At 40.9% G+C, this 17,866-nt stretch overlaps 1 protein-coding gene across 10 annotated transcripts in view; it reads left to right on the forward strand.

The window, feature by feature from the left end:
- PTPRM (protein tyrosine phosphatase receptor type M) overlaps window positions 1–17,866 on the forward strand; it is a 647,098-nt gene that overhangs the window by 461,807 nt on the left and 167,425 nt on the right. For 5 of the 10 annotated variants that reach the window (XM_083187611.1, XM_083187612.1, XM_083187614.1 and 2 more), the window contains one exon: window positions 866–895. The exons of the other annotated variants lie outside the window; for them this stretch is intronic. In XM_083187611.1, coding sequence (XP_083043737.1) covers window positions 866–895 — 30 coding nt within the window. The remainder of the gene's footprint in view (window positions 1–865; window positions 896–17,866) is intronic. 10 annotated transcript variants of the gene reach the window in all.

Consider the following 17,866-nt stretch of genomic DNA (forward strand, 5'->3'; position numbering starts at 1 on the left):
CCACCGCAGACATGAATTATCATATGTAGGCGGCTGCGCCACTCGTCACCTGCCACTGCCCACCCACTCTGCCATGCACATTACATCACCGCTTAGTGGCATGGTCCGACGGTCCCCCTGCGCGTCCGGGAATGGCTCAGGCTCACTGCTGCCGGTGCCCACCCATTGGCTAATCTACACACACACAATCTATTGGCTGCTGTCTATCTAGCAGCTGAGCTGAGCGACGCGCAGATCCTCCCTGCACTCAGTCAGTCACAGTGTGAGAGAGACTGACAGAGACACTGTGCTGCTAATCACTGTACTAATAAGTGCCTCCCTCCCTCTGGGTCCTCCGTACAGTGAGCAGTCCAGAGTACTTAAAAAAATATTGAGGTGGGCTACAGTTAAGTTTTAATGAAATATATAAATAACAATGTATATACATATATAATTACATTAAAATAGGGGGGGGGGGGGGACACAAAAATGTTGTGCCTAGGGGCGGCCTGACCCCTAAATTCACCCCTGCATAAATTGTAACTTTTGTCTTTTCTATATGGGCATAAAAGACACAGTAGGCACAACATGACTGTATGTCCTCAGCTGAATCAGTATATTTTACCAAGTTTTTAGGTGGCAGAAGGTGATTTAAAATAAAAATAAAATGTCCTGTTTTACATAGAGAACGTACAATAATTTGTTCAGTCATTGACTCCGATGTGTCGCATGCTGTGTCTGTGATGTAATTTGCTTCTATAATCTTCCATTCATGTCATCTGATCTGTTCTCGTTCATCCTGATTTTCATACATTAATATCTGGCTTTTCTTTCCTTCCATTTCATCTTTTCTACCACTGCCTAAATCCTTGCTTCATCATGGCAGAAGAAGCTATAACTCCTACACATATTACCTGTAAGTACATTTTTCTGCATACGTCCTGCCATTTGTGTTCATGCATGAATAATGAATGCCAGTAATATGTTCCATGTGAGCTATAAAAACCCATTCATTTACACTCTCAAATTTATACATCATTAATTTTATAATGAAGTAAATGGTCATTATGAAATGTTTCATCTCGGAAAACATTTGCAAATTCCAGCAGTCATTAGATAGCATGTCATACAGTGCAATAGTTCAAAAATAACATTAAAGGAGCTGTTAATGTGGAATAACACAAATGCAAGACAATAGGGTTGTGTTCAAAAGTAAATAGGAACCAGATACTTAGGGGGGGTAGCTAGTTATCCCGGTCATTTTCATTGGGTAATGAATTCGCTAACCAATTAGCCCCCGATATCAGCATTTATCGGGCATTATGGCTTGAGAAGCATAATTCGTGATAACATCCCTGTTTTCCAACGATAGTACATGAGTCTGGATCATGTTTCCCATGTGTTATCAGCTGAAAATTGGACATTTCTCGGGCGATAAAAATTAGCTATAATTGGATTGCCCGATAATGACCATTGGTCAAAAATCTCTCTATAAGTTAGTTTTTAACGGCCTAAAAATTAACCCCCAATAGAAGGTAAATGCATTAAAGCCCTAAACTTGATAAATAAAAAAGTATACCATATGATAGTTACATTTAATAATGTATATGGTTTTAATAATGGACCCAATTGAAATACTCTGCAGTCGTCCTGGAAAAGTCTCAGCAAATGCACCTCTGTTTTGATAACAGTCTGTGGTGAGTCCTGGGAAGGGACCGTTACTGTAACTGACTCTTGATTATCCCCCTTTATCTTCTTTGCCATGTAGTCCAAAAGTACAGGAGGTCTTGTCACCACAACAGGGCAGTGTGGCATTCCCTGACTTTCCTGGCTGCAAGGATAAGTTTCCCCTGGAATATGAAATAGAAGCAGTATCAGGTGTATTGACTTCCATTAGATAACAGATACTTTTGGCAAAAATAATTGAGTTGGGAAATCTTTAGTAAATTTAGATTATGCTTTAATATCATCTATATATGTCTAGTGTCCATTTATGTGTCTCCAAAACACTGCCATCTGTTGGCAGTGAGTGAAACTATGCACAAACATACAGGCAATCACAAGGTAGCAGACTAGCTTTCGAAGCATTTGCTTCGAACGTGTTTACTAGTTTTATATATGAGTTTGTATAGTTAGTTTTGTGTCTCTGATGGGCATTTATTATTAATGATATATTGTTACACTGTATGAACATTTGTTTACTGGGTGGTCATAAGCAATACATTATGGCTGCACACTATTAAAATCATGTAATATTCTTTGTATATTCCAGCTCTTTCCTGGCAGTATCGGTGCCAGTATAGACCATTGTTCTGTACTGGTACGTATCCCACTGGCCCAGTTCCATAGCTTTCCATAGTCCCAATAACACTGAACTTGTACAGATTGTGAGTGACACTTCTTGTGCCCAAGATCTGCCTCTTTGGTTGGCCAGACCAGTATTGTCTGGTGTGTGTTATACTTAGTGAGTGCATAATGGTCTCAGTTTTCTGACTTGACCTACAGGAATAAGAATTTTACTTATTTGCAATTCCATAACTACAGGCTGATAATTTAGATACATGTGATTTTTGTATTAATACTCATTTGAAAGCCAAATTTCAATGTTTGGGTTATGTGGCTGAGAAAACTAATTACCATCAGCAACATTGCATATACTCATTTGTTCCACACAATAAATATAATGGCTGGATGTTTGCTCACTTAGTGTCCTCTCTCATTGCTCAAGCAGATGAATTGCAATTTAGAAATGCTGAGCAGCACTGATGTTGTGAAATTATTTCTTTTAACCCCTCAGCGTTTGCCATTGTTACTGTTCCCATTACACAATAAAAAGAACATTGCTACTGGCTCACATTTGGGGAAGGTATTAGTCAAGTTACTAGTCATAAAATGACATTTGTTATTTCTGGAGAACACAGTATGTTGGAGACCTGAGATGGGAATATTCTTTCTACAGTACTTTAAGGGTAACTCTACCCATTACAAAATGACCATATAGGAAACATACATTACTCAGACTTATGGCCCATACACACTGGGTGACTTTGAGATGAAAGTCACTCAAAATAGAATGTTTGAGCGGCTTTCAGCTCAAAGCCGCCCAGTGTGTATGGTCCAGCTGCTGCACGCTCTCACATAATCGCTGGGAAAGCCGGATGAGCGGCTTTGAGGACGGCTTTGCATAGCGCTGCACTATGCAAAGCCGTCCTCACCCCGCTGTCGGTGCTGGGCAGGGGGAAAGCCGCTCAGTGTGTATGCACTGTGTGGCTTTCCCCCCAGCGATGAACGCGGTCAACGCTGTGCATACACGCTGGGTATAGTCTCCCAGTGTGTATGGACCATTAGCAAAATATTATTTTACAGCTACAGTATGTTGTAAAATGGAAAATTACTTCTCTAGAACAGCCAGATAAAGTTGGCCTAACCATTTTGTTGGGGTATCCAACCTTACAACCAATCACCAGACTGTATACAGTTTTTTTTTCCTCCTAGAGGACTACAAGTAAGTCAGACTATTATTGGCATGTAATCTTATTAACGAACGGGGTTTCATTCAGATTAATGTCAACAAGTAGTTGCATTTGCTACCATGTGTATTTTTTATCATACATTTTATCACAATTCCAAAAATTGGAAAAGATAAACAGCAGTCAAACAACCCCAGGTTGGCGAGCGCATCTACCACCATAGTTTCAGAAATCTCACTTTCCAAGGACACTTTGCTATTGACCATATAAACAAAGGGAATGTATTACTGTCTTGGCAGATCTTGGAGCACTACAATATCCATAATATCCTATTACTGAATTTGATTATTACATATTCTTATGCACTTTACATATTACTTTCCAACATATATTTAATCATAAAGGCAGGTAAATATGATTACAGGCTTAGAATTGCCTCCGCATACACCTAACCTCAATACGTCATGCGACACCTCGTGCCTTGCATGCGTAATCCACCCAGAGCACAGCAAAACGTCACTCAGTTTGTACCAGAGATAGCGGCCTGGGACTTTGACCAAGTTAGTTTTAAATACAATATATGCAAAACACAATGAAACTTGGTGTGAGGAAAAAGCCACAGAATTTTGTATATAGATTCATGGGTACTTATGTAGTATCTGGGCTGACGATTTTGTGATTGTATGCCTTACCTTAAGGCATACAATCAGATGCGATGCGATGCGATTCGATGCGATTTTGCATAGGATTCAATGTTAAGAAGGTCCTTTCCACACTATCCAAGTGGGCATAGAGTTGATTTTATATAGCGTGGCGAGCGCAGCGAGCCACCGAGCCCGAAGCGTGGCGAGCGAAGCGAGCCCCGCGAGGGGACGCATATTTCTTAAAAAGTATTCTGTGTCCCCTCGCGGGGCTCGCTACGCTCGCCACGCTTCGGGCTCGGTGGCTCGCTACGCTCGCCACAGGTTTATATCCAACTCCATGCCCACTTGGATAGTGGGGAAAGGAAAAGGACTCCTTTTTCCCATTTAATTCTAAGTTAAAATGGACTCAGACCATTTTAACATTGAATCCTATGGAAAAATCTTGACCATCGCATCGCATACGATTTGGTCGCATGCTATGCGATGCGATGCGATCCGATCCGATTTCTAAATCGGACGCCCAGATACTACATAAGTACCGATTCATGTATTAATACAGATGAATGGGATAGAGTGGAAGTTGATAATGTGCAGTACCAGCCAATCAGATCCTGTCATATTTCAAACCCAGTCTGTAACTAGGAACTGATCGACTAGTACATTATTACCTTCCATTTTATCGCTTCTCCAGGCTTTTTACATCTGCCCCTCAGACTCGGGGCCAGATGTACTAAGCTTGAAAATTGCTAAAATAGAGAGTTATATGGTACCAACCAATTACAGTGTTGCAAGTAAGGGGGTACGGCGTGGTACGGAGTACCTGTAAGAAATATGTTGCAGGTACGCAGTACCACTTACCCCTGATACACTGTCATTTCTATTTTCATTTTAAGTCTAAATATAATGCATCCGCAGCCCGCCCACCCAGCGTTATGATTGGTGCTGTATGCAGCTACCGGCTACTGCTGATTTAGCCTGTCACACTGACAGGCATCAGCAGCGCCGACAGCATGAAGAGCAGGCTCCACTATTGTAAGCACAAGCTGCCTGGCTCTCCCCCAAGCAAGAGCCAACCCACCCCCAGTCATTCCCAGTTTCTCATTCCCTGTCTCCTGTGTCCACGCCTCTATTGTCATTTAGTCACTCCTCTAGCTTTGTGTGACCACGCCCCCTGATGACACATGACCATGCCCATTTTTGGTGGAGGCTATCAGTACCACCAAGAAAAAAATTCTACTTGCACCACTGACCAATTAGTTCCTAACTGCCCTGTTACAGGCTGTGTTGACATACGGCACGAGCTCATTGGCTGGTACGTTATCATCACCTTCCAAGTTATCTCTTTTCCAGGATTAGTACATCTGCCCCTCAGTCACACACAGATGTCACCCATCAAATTGATCAGTCCAGTCTGTTTTGCGACCAAGACACACAGTTGAGTGAATATGAAGCTGAGTCGCACAGGACTTGATGTGCTGGGAAGGGCAGTTTGGCCCAACTGCGACAACAGTATGAGGTCATATCTGTATTATGCAGAATTAGGAGCATGTTATAGGTCAGTTTGTTAATAGCGTACATTGGTAAATATGGACTTTTCTAAAAATAGCCATTTCTTGGAATTCAATTTAATTTGTGCTTATATTTAATTATATTTTATTTGAAGCATGTGGCTGTCACATTTATTGCTGACGGGTGTTACGGCACTGTGCTTTCCTTTGTGTGTGACACTTAATGACATTACTATTTTGTGTACAAATAGGGAATGCAGCATTTCCATTTACTACTAACAGTGACAAACCCCATCTCTGAGCTATCAAATACATATGTAGCCAGCCTCAGTGTGCCCGCCAGTGTGACATATCCCTAGTGGGGGGGCATGGCCAGCAGACGCGCAAGCAGATAGCAAAGAAGATATTTTTCACCTTTGGCGCTGCAAATGACTCGAGCAGCAGTAAGACTATAAATGTGGTCACCGGACCACCAAAAGACAAATAGAAAAAACAGGAATAGTCTCACTTGCGCTATGAGTAAAGTCCCAATTGGAATTTTCATCCACGTGACAAACACCTTCCTCTCCAATCCAGATAAAATAGCATGTGGAGAAAGAAAAAAATTGCAAACAGATGTAATTTTGCAAAAAGTAGAAAAAAATCTAATATTCTTCCCCTCAGTGTTGGGATGATATGTAAAACGGTGCTCCCAAGGTATATCCAAACGTCCAAGGTACACTTGGGATCACCCCACTCGTGCATACGTGACAATCAGGCTTACATGTATTCTTACATGCCAATGCTGTGGAACCTCATATAAAGGTATCTTTTGAAGAAGGGTCTCACCATTCAATCCAAGGAAACTTGATTTTTTATTCAATAAAATTACAGAAAATGTACCAGATACAACCAACAGTGTGTGTACCACTCTAGATGTAACCTGGGTGTGAGTGATGGCTACAGACTACTGTCGGAAATCCAGATACGTAACTGTCAATTGATTAAAAATATATATATAACACTTGATTCGACGCGTTTCGGCATACTGCGATGCCTTTTTCAAGAAATGTGTCAAAATGAAGTCCTGAATATCTAAACGTGGGGGACTGCTACATACAGCTCCCTCCACGTGTATCCAAAGAGTTCAGCAGTCTGCCGGCGTCATGCACCCCATTGCAGAGAATGGGGCAGGCAAGTGTCTCATGTGTGCATGCCCCATTCTGGTGGGCAGGGGCAGAGCACGTTGGTGGCGGATGGGAGTCATATCGTCAGGAGCCACTTTGACAAGAGCGGCTCCATCTGTATGTACACTAGTTATTCCTTGTGACCAGGAGCATTTTATGTGAGGAGGGGGGGTACTTATGTAGTACCTGGGCGCCTGATTTTTTGATTGTATGCCTTAACTTAAGGCATACAATCAGATGCGATGCGATAATCGCATCGCATGCAACCAAATCGCATGCGATGCGATGCGATCGACCCGATTTTCCATAGGATTCATTGTAAAAATGGTCTTGTTCATTTCCCTACTATCCAAGTGGGCATGGAGTTGGATATAAACCTGTGGCGAGCGAGGAGAGCCACCGAGCCCCGCGAGGGGACGCAGATTATTTAAAATGTATTCCATGTCACCAAAATAATCTGCGTCCCCTCGCAGGGCTCGCTGCGCTCGCCACGCTTCGGGCTCGGTGGCTCGCTTCGCTCGCCACAGGTTTATATCCAACTCCATGCCCACTTGGATAGTAGGGAAATGAACAAGACCATTTTTACAATGAATCCTAGGGAAAACCGGGTCCATCGCATGCGATTTGGTCGGATGCGATCGACCTGATTTCAAAATCGGGCGCCCAGATACTACATAAGTACCGGAGGGGGCCCATGTGCAGTCTTACTCTGAGCGTCCTCCTATCTAACCGAAGGCAACTTCATGTGTGGACTGTGCGGCTGAGTGTTGGTAGACTCTAGTGCTTTGCTAAGTCTACTGTTCATGTCTCTGATGAAATTACATGATAGTCATTTTTCTGTTGTGTAAAACATCAGAATAATGACCACAGCACCGCTTCCCCAGTGATTTTGTAGTGATGCCACCGCTGACAGAAGGGTAAATACTGAATAAATTGGAGCAATGTGGGCCCCGCTGCACCTTGGAACTCATGTGCACTGCACGCACTGCTACCCTTTTAGATACACCACCGTTTGTGTGTATATGCAACTGATGTACATACTGAACATACACAAGCTTATACTACTCTTCGTGTAAGCTTGTGTACCCCTGGCACTCCCTACCACTCCCTACCCTCTGCCTAACTCTCCCCAATCCTAACTTTAGTGCCTCAACCTAACCCCCACTACCACAACAGCCTAGCAACATAACAGTAATATCAGAATCGGCGGCTGTGCAAGGCTGAACGGAGCAACATTTGAATTGCTCTGTCTGGCGCCATCCATTGGCCGCTGGCATTCAAAACAACTGAATGCACCCCATAGATGCCAGGAGCAGTTTTAGCCTTTTGTTGTGTAGGATTTCTTATCTATTGACGCAACATAGAATGCTGCTTAGCTATACCATTCCAGTGTATAGGTTGTGTATGGGTAGGACTCACATAGATGTCTCTAGCAAATCTCTTCATTGAGATATTTGCATGTGCCTAAGCACAGTATGGCTTCATGCATTTATTCTATGTTTTGCATCTGCTCATTGTGAATGACCAGGAAAGTAAATATATTTATGCCTATGAATTATGCAATAGCTCCTTCTTATAAGAGACTCGAAGTTTAGCTATAGATTTCTTATCTCAACAGCTACAAGCTGATGACAATCCTAAATTATGTTCAGTGCTTAATGGAGTGAGAGAAGGCATGATACACATAAAGCATGTCTTCACAAAAGAGCCACACACACACTCGCTGAAATGCTTCTGATTCTTGAAAAGCTCTTTACAAGATGCATACTCTGGTGAAACAATTTTGCTATAGATCAGCAAATAAAGTACAGAAATGCCAGCCGCTGTGGAGAAATGAGACCATGGAGACATTATTATTTCAGCTGATTTTAAAATAGTCAAGTTATGTATTATAGCAACAATAAAGCAGCTACTGTTTGAGCTACTCAGAACATTGTCAGTAACAACACAAATATTCTAGTACTAGTTACATTGCTGGACCGAGTCCAATAAAAGCATCCATTATATACTGTGATATCCTTCCTGTAAAGTGCACGTGCTGTATATACACTGTGGTTGCAGACATTGGAGGCTAAGGACCATATTCACAGGTGGATGCTTGTTTGATTTAGTCCAAATGGATAATGTTTTTTCTTGTGCACATACTGTGGTGCCGCAGTGCTGGTGTGTTGTGACGGTGTTGGCATAATGTAAGCCAGTGGTACTATGATGTGAAACAACATTGTAGTTGACTAAGTCACATCTCTTACATATTTGTCACCTGGTACTTGTTTGTCCTGTATGCATTCGGATTTGGACGAAACTAAGTGCAAGGTGGCTTGATTGGATCCAGATTAGGTTCACGGCCATTAAGAGCCAAACAAGATCGCACAGTTGCTGAATTTGGACCTGTGGAAGGGTTACTATAGTGGAGGATAGGGCAGCCCATGTGTGAGGAAGCAAAGCCATCTTGCTCTGTGGGGCCCATGATAGAGAGGCTTAGGGTACACACAGGGCAGCCCAGAGGGGGGGGACGGGTACTAATTACCCAGGCCTGGGCTTGCTGGAGCGGCCTGGCGGGGGCCCTGGTCCAACACCCCCCCTTCCCCCCACATCGCTACCGGGCAGCAGCAGCAATACACACCTCTACAGCATGTGCTGTGCTGACAGCAGGCTCACTGTCTCACTGACAGCGTAAGAGCTCATGCTGAGCCTACTGTCAACACAGTACATGCTGTAGGAGTGTGCTGCTGTTGATGAGGGGGGGGTGCAATAACACCCCCCCCCCCCACCCCCTCCTCGACTTTAGAGGTTTTTTTCAACCCCCTCTAAACATTTTTGGGGGCGTGGCCTAAGCATGGGAGAAGGCTACACCTCCCGCGCTTCAACCATGCCCGGCATACCACTCGGCTGCCCTGGGTACACATGCCCCTTGTGCCTGCCCCCCCTCCCCCAGTATACGCACACACACAAATACTGTATAACTATATTTCCATGAATCTGTCTGTGTGCATCATTTAAACATACAGCAGAAGTTTCTTCTCCCTGAATGCCATGGTCAGAACCCTTATCTTTTGATCCTCTGCTTCAGTTCAGTCATATTCTTCTTCATATTTGGCTGAAAATGTTTTTTCTTATTAGAGGGACTTTTCCCAACTCTTGTTTCCTCTCTTGTATAGATTTGATCATAGAGATTGAGGGACATTTCCAGACCTTTCTGCCCCATTAGGATATTTGCATGTCCCCTTTATTACTCATCGAAGAACCATCTCTATAATGCTAGCAGCCATAGGTGCCGATTCTGTGGGTGCTCAAGGGCCCGAGCACCCACGGAAATTGATGAGCACCCACGGGCCTGAGTCCCGCTGCTGGGCCGCCATGTTAACTGGGTAATTTGCGGCTGCAGCACCCACATCGCCGAACCCGCCACCTTGGAAACAGTATGCCGGGAAGAGTGTATTCTGTCCGCGGAGTACCTGCACTGTGGGGGCATTTATGTATGTGGAACTCTGTTGCCGTAATTTCAATATTGGAGACAACTGTGCTCCGTAATATAAATTGGTATTATTTTGTGGCCACACCCATTCCCCATGAAGCCACTTCTCTATATTTTTGGCTTGAGCACCCACCAGCAAAAACATAAATCGGCACCTATGCTAGCAGCTAATCCACTACGCAGCATTTCTCAAGACTTTGCCTCTTTAGATGGCCATACACGACCTACTGTATAGTCTGTCAAATCAGGCCAATTAAAGTCCATTCTGAACAACTAATCAACTAAGTCTAGACTTACTTGGCATGGCGATGACCAGGGGAGATCAAAGCCGCTAATGACATTGGCGTCCCTTCCTCCCAATGGCCGGGCACCACCTAAGTTTTCTGGAGCACTCCCACAAAAGGCAGGGGTGCTGCCTACAAACGCTGTCCGCCTGTCAATCCACTTGTGAAGGGCCTGCGATGACAAGCCATTGGTTTTGTTGGCAGAGTGACCCCGCGCATGCGCACATTATGGAATTTGATAATCGGCAGGGCTGCGAATTCATAGGTCTGAGTTGGGCGCATGATCCCTTGATATTATTTTCAAGCATATTTAAATGTCCACTCTAAACTAAAATAATTGAATGAAGTCAAATATAAAAGAAAAAGGTTAGGGAGGTTTTGCCACAATGTTACCAGCACCAATACATTTTGTACATATGTTTGCAATAAACTCTAAATAAGGCCAAGTGGTTTCACTAGGGCGCCCTGAACCCCTCACTGAGCCGTATGCAGGTCTGTTCTCCATAGCAGCTGTAGGATGAAGCCTGCATGAAGTAGGATTAAATAGATGAAATTGGTTTTGTTTGGAACTTTATTTCCGCAAAGTTTGTGGGAACTTTTTTTTTTTTTGGCTTTGTTTAAGTAATTATTGAAAAGACATGATTTTCACAGCTGACATAGAAATAAAAAGTTGGCATCAGGTTCACTCTTTTGTATGATACACATAGTATTCTGTCATTTAGATTTCTTAGATTGCATTTTTTTAATAGATTGAGTTATGCTTCTTCAGTGCAATTTAATGAAATATTGAACCATGTTCTATTGGTCTGCCAAACAAAGCTGGAAAATGAATTTAGTACTGCTTCATAAGCAAGTCCAAGCAGAAAATTATTTTTTGCCTCCTAATAAATATACAAAGGACATTATAAAAGGAGAAAAATTAAGTAGCAGTGTAACATTAGGTGCACCCTGCTCCTGTCACTGTATATGAGCCGGACCTGCAGTCTAACTGGCCCAGCCCAGCAGCTCCGATAAAAGATCAGCAAGCAGCTCAATGATAAAAGCGCAGGATCGGCCCGTGAAGCCTTGCCCTCTTCCCATGATGCAGTGCCCCTTGCCACACAATTTCGAAAGAGTGGTGTGAGGTATAAACACTTAGGCGCTCCTTTTTGTTTTGGACAATGATGGAGAACAAAGGGGGTCTAACACTAACAACACAGAAAACAATATAAGGGTATCTTCCCTTCTCCTTATTTTTTTGTTTCCCTTGTGATTTTCTCCTGTTAATCGATATTCAACTCCCAATGCGATTATGAAAAGAGATACAAATATAGAACCAATGTGAATGACAATTTTATACTGAATAAATTTCCCAGAACAAATTGATTTTATAGTGGAGTGGATTGGCGTACCAGACTCACACAATAAAATGTAAATTAACACACATCAAGGTATCTTTGTGGATAATCACGAAGGCGTACCAGTACTCACGATGAGATGTGGCCACATAAGGCCATGCCCCTTCTACCAGGGACTGAATTTAGCTGTACCGGGTACATTTTAAGGTAAGGACGTCACTGGTTCTAAACAAAACTATTAGCTGATAACCCTCAGAAAAGCAAATAGTTATTTACTAAAGTACATGGATTTACTCACATTTATTGAACTAACCTCACTCAGGGCAGGATGTATTATGCATCGCATATTGCTTGTGATACATACAGTCACTCGATTCATTAATTCATGCATTAATAGATATATATGCATATATAAAAGGACAGATCTTCTGCTAAAAGATGTTTTATTGCATTGCGAGGACTAGTATTATAACAAGGAGAGAGAATGAGCCTGTAACCCTTCCCTTAGTGCTTAACCCTAACCTCCCCTCCCATTGCCTAACCTTCCCCCACAGAGGGGACTTCATTTGGGTGCGAAGTTCAGTAAGGTACAAAGCCTTGTTTTTTTTATTACCATGGGTATGCTTGCTCCTGATAACCATGGTATACAATTTAAAAAATATGGTTGTAGGGGTTCGGTGGTCTCTGTGGTATCTGGTGGTTCTGATGTGGTTCTCAGAAGGTGAGTAATAAAGCTGATTGGAATTTCCAGATTAAGTCCCGCTGCTTCACCTAAAATTAATGATTTTAAGAAAATTAGATGCTCTGGGGGTGCTAGAAAAAATATGCAGCCTAATGTTCTCTCATGTAATTGAACAGGAAATCATTCAATTGAATCCCCCCTAGTGTCTAACTAAAATTCCCTCACACAGTTTAACCCTCCAGTCACACAGCCTAACCCTGTCAGCATCCTAAATCAACATTGTGGTATTAACATAATGATTGTTGACATTGTAAAAGTTGACTTAATTATGGATTTAGAGGCGCCTATCCCCATTAGGCTGCGGCACCTCCGCATAGGTGTAGATGCCCACATAGAAGCCTGTGTGCAGGCTCCTTGTGGCGCAGCGGGTCCGACTGAACAGGGCCCACTAAACCGCAATGTGTAGACGCAGCCTTACAGTAGCAAAAATGGCTGTAGGTATACCCTATTATGGTAGTAAATAGAAAGTCTCATTTGTAAAATGTACCCTCTCTAATATGTTCTACCATGCCAAGAAGAAAGGTTTGTCTTTCTTCCCCACCTACCCACCCATCCATTAATCCATCCATTGGCTTCTGGTCTTTGGTTACAGGTGTGATGGATGGGAGATATGTGCCTGCTAGCTACATTAGGAGTAGGGGGCAGAGTAGAGAGTTGTTATGATAAGTATGTGCAATCAAACACATATTATATCACTTTAGCACTTAATTGCTTATTTGTTTCATTGCTTTTTTATCTTTTGCGTTTTATCTTTCTATTATCTGAATATTACTACCTTGTGAATCAATCTGTAATATTAAACTGATACTGCACTTCGTGGAACCTCTTTATATGTATTAAATATGCTTCCTGCACAATGTATGCTTCTTATTTCTTTGTCAATTAAGTTTTATCACAATGTATGCTTCTTATTTCTTTGTCAATTAAGTTTTATCCATTTTTTCTTTTAATTGAGGAATTCTCACTTTTCAATTTACTGTCTGCATTATCAGACTGACTTGTGACAGAATTCATTCTACCCTTTGTCTGACAATTGCTAACATACAGTAGTGTGTAAAATATGGTCTGACTTTTACCGAAGACAGTAGTTTGTGGTGGTGTACTGCTTGTGTGTGTGGCATGCTCCGTGTGTGTTTGTGTGTGTGTGTGTATGTAATGGGTGATTGAGCAGTATAAGGTGAAGTATGAGGTGAAGCCGAGCCACAAATCTTTTTTTTTCCATTTTAAAGTACATCCCCTTTGTGCGATTATTCCCCCCAAATTATTTGCTACCATTTTTTGTAAAAGCGCATCAGATTGGAATTGGATCTAAAACATGCCCAAACATCCCAATTTACATACAATCGCTCGAGATTGCATCGAAATTGAGGGAATTGAGGGCAAATTGTTCTGGTGTGTACCCAGCATTAGTGTGCCTTGGGATCTGCTGGAAATCTCTGCTTTAATACCTGTTTCACCGTTTGGGTATTCTAATAGTTTTTAGCAGGGGTCAGATATTTTCAATGGAGCTAGTGGTGTGGGCTTTTTATTACCATGTGTAGTGGGACATTAGCTCGTCAATCATTTATTACAGCTAAATACTGTATGTGGTGGTGCTTGAATCTTGGTAACATCACCCAGCTTAGTAATTGATCACTGATCTTTATGTACATACATACACTTATTTTATGATGGCTTATTAGTTCATTCTTAACATACCTATTTTTATGTGATACCAGCTCTTTAACTGTTCAAGGCTGTGGCTTATAGACCCGTAGCATTTAAAATGGCACCAACACTGAATAACAGTAGTTGGTTAAAGATTAATTTATTTTCTTGAGGCCTAGAATGAAAATTCATTTATTCTTAATAAACTGCTGTATGAGAATACATCAATTTCCTACAGAGTACTATTAATCATTGTCATGAAAAGCGGCTCTGGCAAAAATAACATTATTGTATATAATATGTGTACTGTATATAATAATTATTACTTGTAGACCAAAGTATTTACTAAATGCTAGTAACTATATAAATGCTGTCTTCATGCCATACAGCCTTATTGCCAGTTCCATACAATTTCATACTTTGTACTAGGAAGCGCTATTGTAAACATATTTAATACAGACTAACAATCATGACCTTTCTTCCTTGCTCCCTCCCTCTAGAACGCTTCCAATGTATTTTTTATGAGTGACCTAATTTTAAACTTGGTAGTGAAACAAGCTTGCATTGGCATGAAATGAATGGTCATTTAATGGGGTGTAGAAAATTGGGGCATAGTGTAGGTAGGCCATAATAATTATGTGTTCTATTTTTCCCAGTCTAGGTTTATTTCACTGAATTATTTTACTAGAACTCCAGCTATTAGAATAATTGGGCATAGAATCCTGTCTTTTCCAATATTTGGAAGCTTAAAGTGGCCTATGGGAGTAATAGACATACAGTACTGTACGTAGATAGTATTTACACAAGTGTACTTAAATATAACAGAACTGCAATCTTTGAAAATACAATAGCTAAGGATACAAGACTGCACTTACATAATCATTTGTAAAAATGGTAGCAGAATTTACCATTTAAAAATAATATTAAATTATATGTAGAAATTTCAGTATCAAAGATTTTAGTCTTTTAAACTCTTATAAATAATCATTTCAATTAGCTATTATTAACAAAGACTCATTTGTAGTAAGTGAATATTTGCGAGTGAGCTATGATAGATTTGTGATTCCCAATATCTCACTGCTGGATCACAGAAGGTCGGATCTCTTGTCTCAGAGCTGGTCCTTTTGTGTGGTCAGGACTGTTTAGATGATCTGGTACATGTACATACCGTATAAGTGCACATTCATTGATTCTCTACGAGGATTGCATAAAAGTGTTGTTTGTGCACTTTTATAGATTAATGTCTGAACGCCAGCAGGATTAAAAAAAGACATATTTTGCATTATAATTTAGCGCTGAGAGACAAATTAGATAATAGCAATAATGGAGCAGAGCAATGAAAGATGGCTGTTGGAAGTTTCCCTCCTGTAGAGAATAGTCCATTTTACAAACTAGATCTGATATGTGTATACAGTAGATTGTCATATGAATTCCATTACAAAATTCCATTACATCCTAGTTTCAGTTGCGATGTAATACAGTTGCCTACATTCTCATTATTATATTTGACAGTAATGCATGAAAGTATTTAAATTTGCATGTTGGAACAAATCTTGCGAGAAAGCTCTTCATGCGACTCCGATTATGACACTTGTTGGGTATTTTTTGCAAAAAAAAAACCTGTCTGTGCATGTGCTGACCTTCATCCCTTGTGTGATCTCCAGCTATGTGCTGCAGCCCAACTCCCAGTCTCCTTTTCTGCTTCTCCTACAGAAGTAGGGGTAACAGAGGAAAGCTGGTATAACACCATCTGGAGATGCTGTTATTATCACAAGGCTCCCTCTGGTAATTTGTCTGCAATTTAGTATTAGTAAATCTGGGCGGATTGCATTTCCCATTACAATAATAAGAAATGTGATTTGCTTACTAAAAGACTGCAAATTTAAAATCCATGTCCATAATAGCCCCCTTGTCAAATGTATGCCCTTGTCTTCTCCTATGTATATCTATTTGTGTTTGGGCTAATTTAGTGATGCCCTTCCTATTTCGTGCTTCATTACTATATACATTATTTATTGCTTTATTCATGCATTTCCCTCTCCTTTTTTTTCATATTCATTTTACATTATTTCTCCATCAATCTACCCCATATTCTAATAAATTTATCTAACGTGTTTCTACATCTATTAAGGTGTTTCTCATGCATTTCTGTAAAGTCTACCAGTGCTTTCCATCCCCCATACTCCGGTCCTGTTTTTGCCATCCACATCCTGGCTATCATTACTTTAGCCAAAGAACACAGATTGGCAATTAGGGATTTTTTTCACTCTCTCTGTCTCTTCCTCAATTATGTTTAGTAAGCAGCATTTGGGTGTGAGAATATCTTCCTCTATCCCTATATTTACCAGAGCCTTTTTGACCTTATCCCAGAACTCCTGCAATAGCCAGCATTCCCATATCAAATGGTAAAAGGTGCCCGGTGCGTTGTTACATTTTGGACATACGTCTAATGTGTTGCCTTAAATTTCACCATCCTCCCAGTAGTGATATAGGATCTGTGAAACACATAAAACACATATAGCTGTATTTATTGAACTCTAATGGAATTTGTTGCCTTTGGGATTGATGCCATTGCAGAGGTCCATTTCTCAGCATCTATCTGCCCTACATCCGTTTCCCATTTCTCCTTTATCCTACTTAGCCCATCTTCATTTTTTAGCTTGCAATAATTGATTATATATATTTGAGATCTGTTTGATTTTAGTGCCTCCTAGTATTTTCCTTATTGGGGAGACACCAAATTCTGGGGCCTCATCCCCAAACTGTGCATTTTTCAGTTGCAGATATCTAAAAAGATGAAAGGAGGGCAAGGCTCAAAGAAGAATTTAATAAATTATCCACCAATAGCCAATTTGTATACGTATTTCGATGACACTAAAATAATGTCAAAACATGATTTTTTTCACATTATTTTTAGTAAAAAACCATATGATAAAATGCCCCCAAGTGTACTCTGTGGAATCTACAACTCCTGAGTCTGTTTGACACTTACGCCCCTTTCCTGCTCCTCCAATAATGTGGCTAATGTATATGTTGCTTAGTATATTCTATGAAGTGCTGAGACTTTGTGACCCCACCTCTCCTTCCCCCTCCTCCAATGATATAGGCATGCTGCTAAGCCTATTATGTACTCTTTAGTGCTTCCTCAGACAGCCAGACCCCCCCCCCCCCCCCTCCATTCCATTTTTCTTATACGCCAATAATGTGCTCATACAATGTGCCCATACTGGTAAGCTTGTCCTGTACAGTACCTCCTAAAGCTGATTCCTTGTTTTTAATCATAGAGAGAGTGAGAGAGAGAAACAGGGAACTTACTTCGGTGTATACTGTATGATTAACCTGTGCAAAACAAAAATGTTAAATACAATGTTGTTGTTTTATTATTATTATTATTATTATTATTATTATTATTATTATTATTATTTTAAAAGGCTGGTTCCCCCTAAAAATAATAAATGTATGATTAATTTAGTAGGTTGTAATAAGAATGATGTCATACTCACACCCTGATAACTAGTATACGTGTGTAGATTATGTAAATACATTGTAAAATCACTGAAAAAATTCAATCCCCTCAATATACTCAAAAAAATAGATGATGCTACTTACTTTCT

The sequence above is a fragment of the Crinia signifera genome, chromosome 5 (assembly GCF_055691185.1).
Source record: "Crinia signifera chromosome 5, ASM5569118v1, whole genome shotgun sequence".
NCBI lineage: Eukaryota > Metazoa > Chordata > Amphibia > Anura > Myobatrachidae > Crinia > Crinia signifera.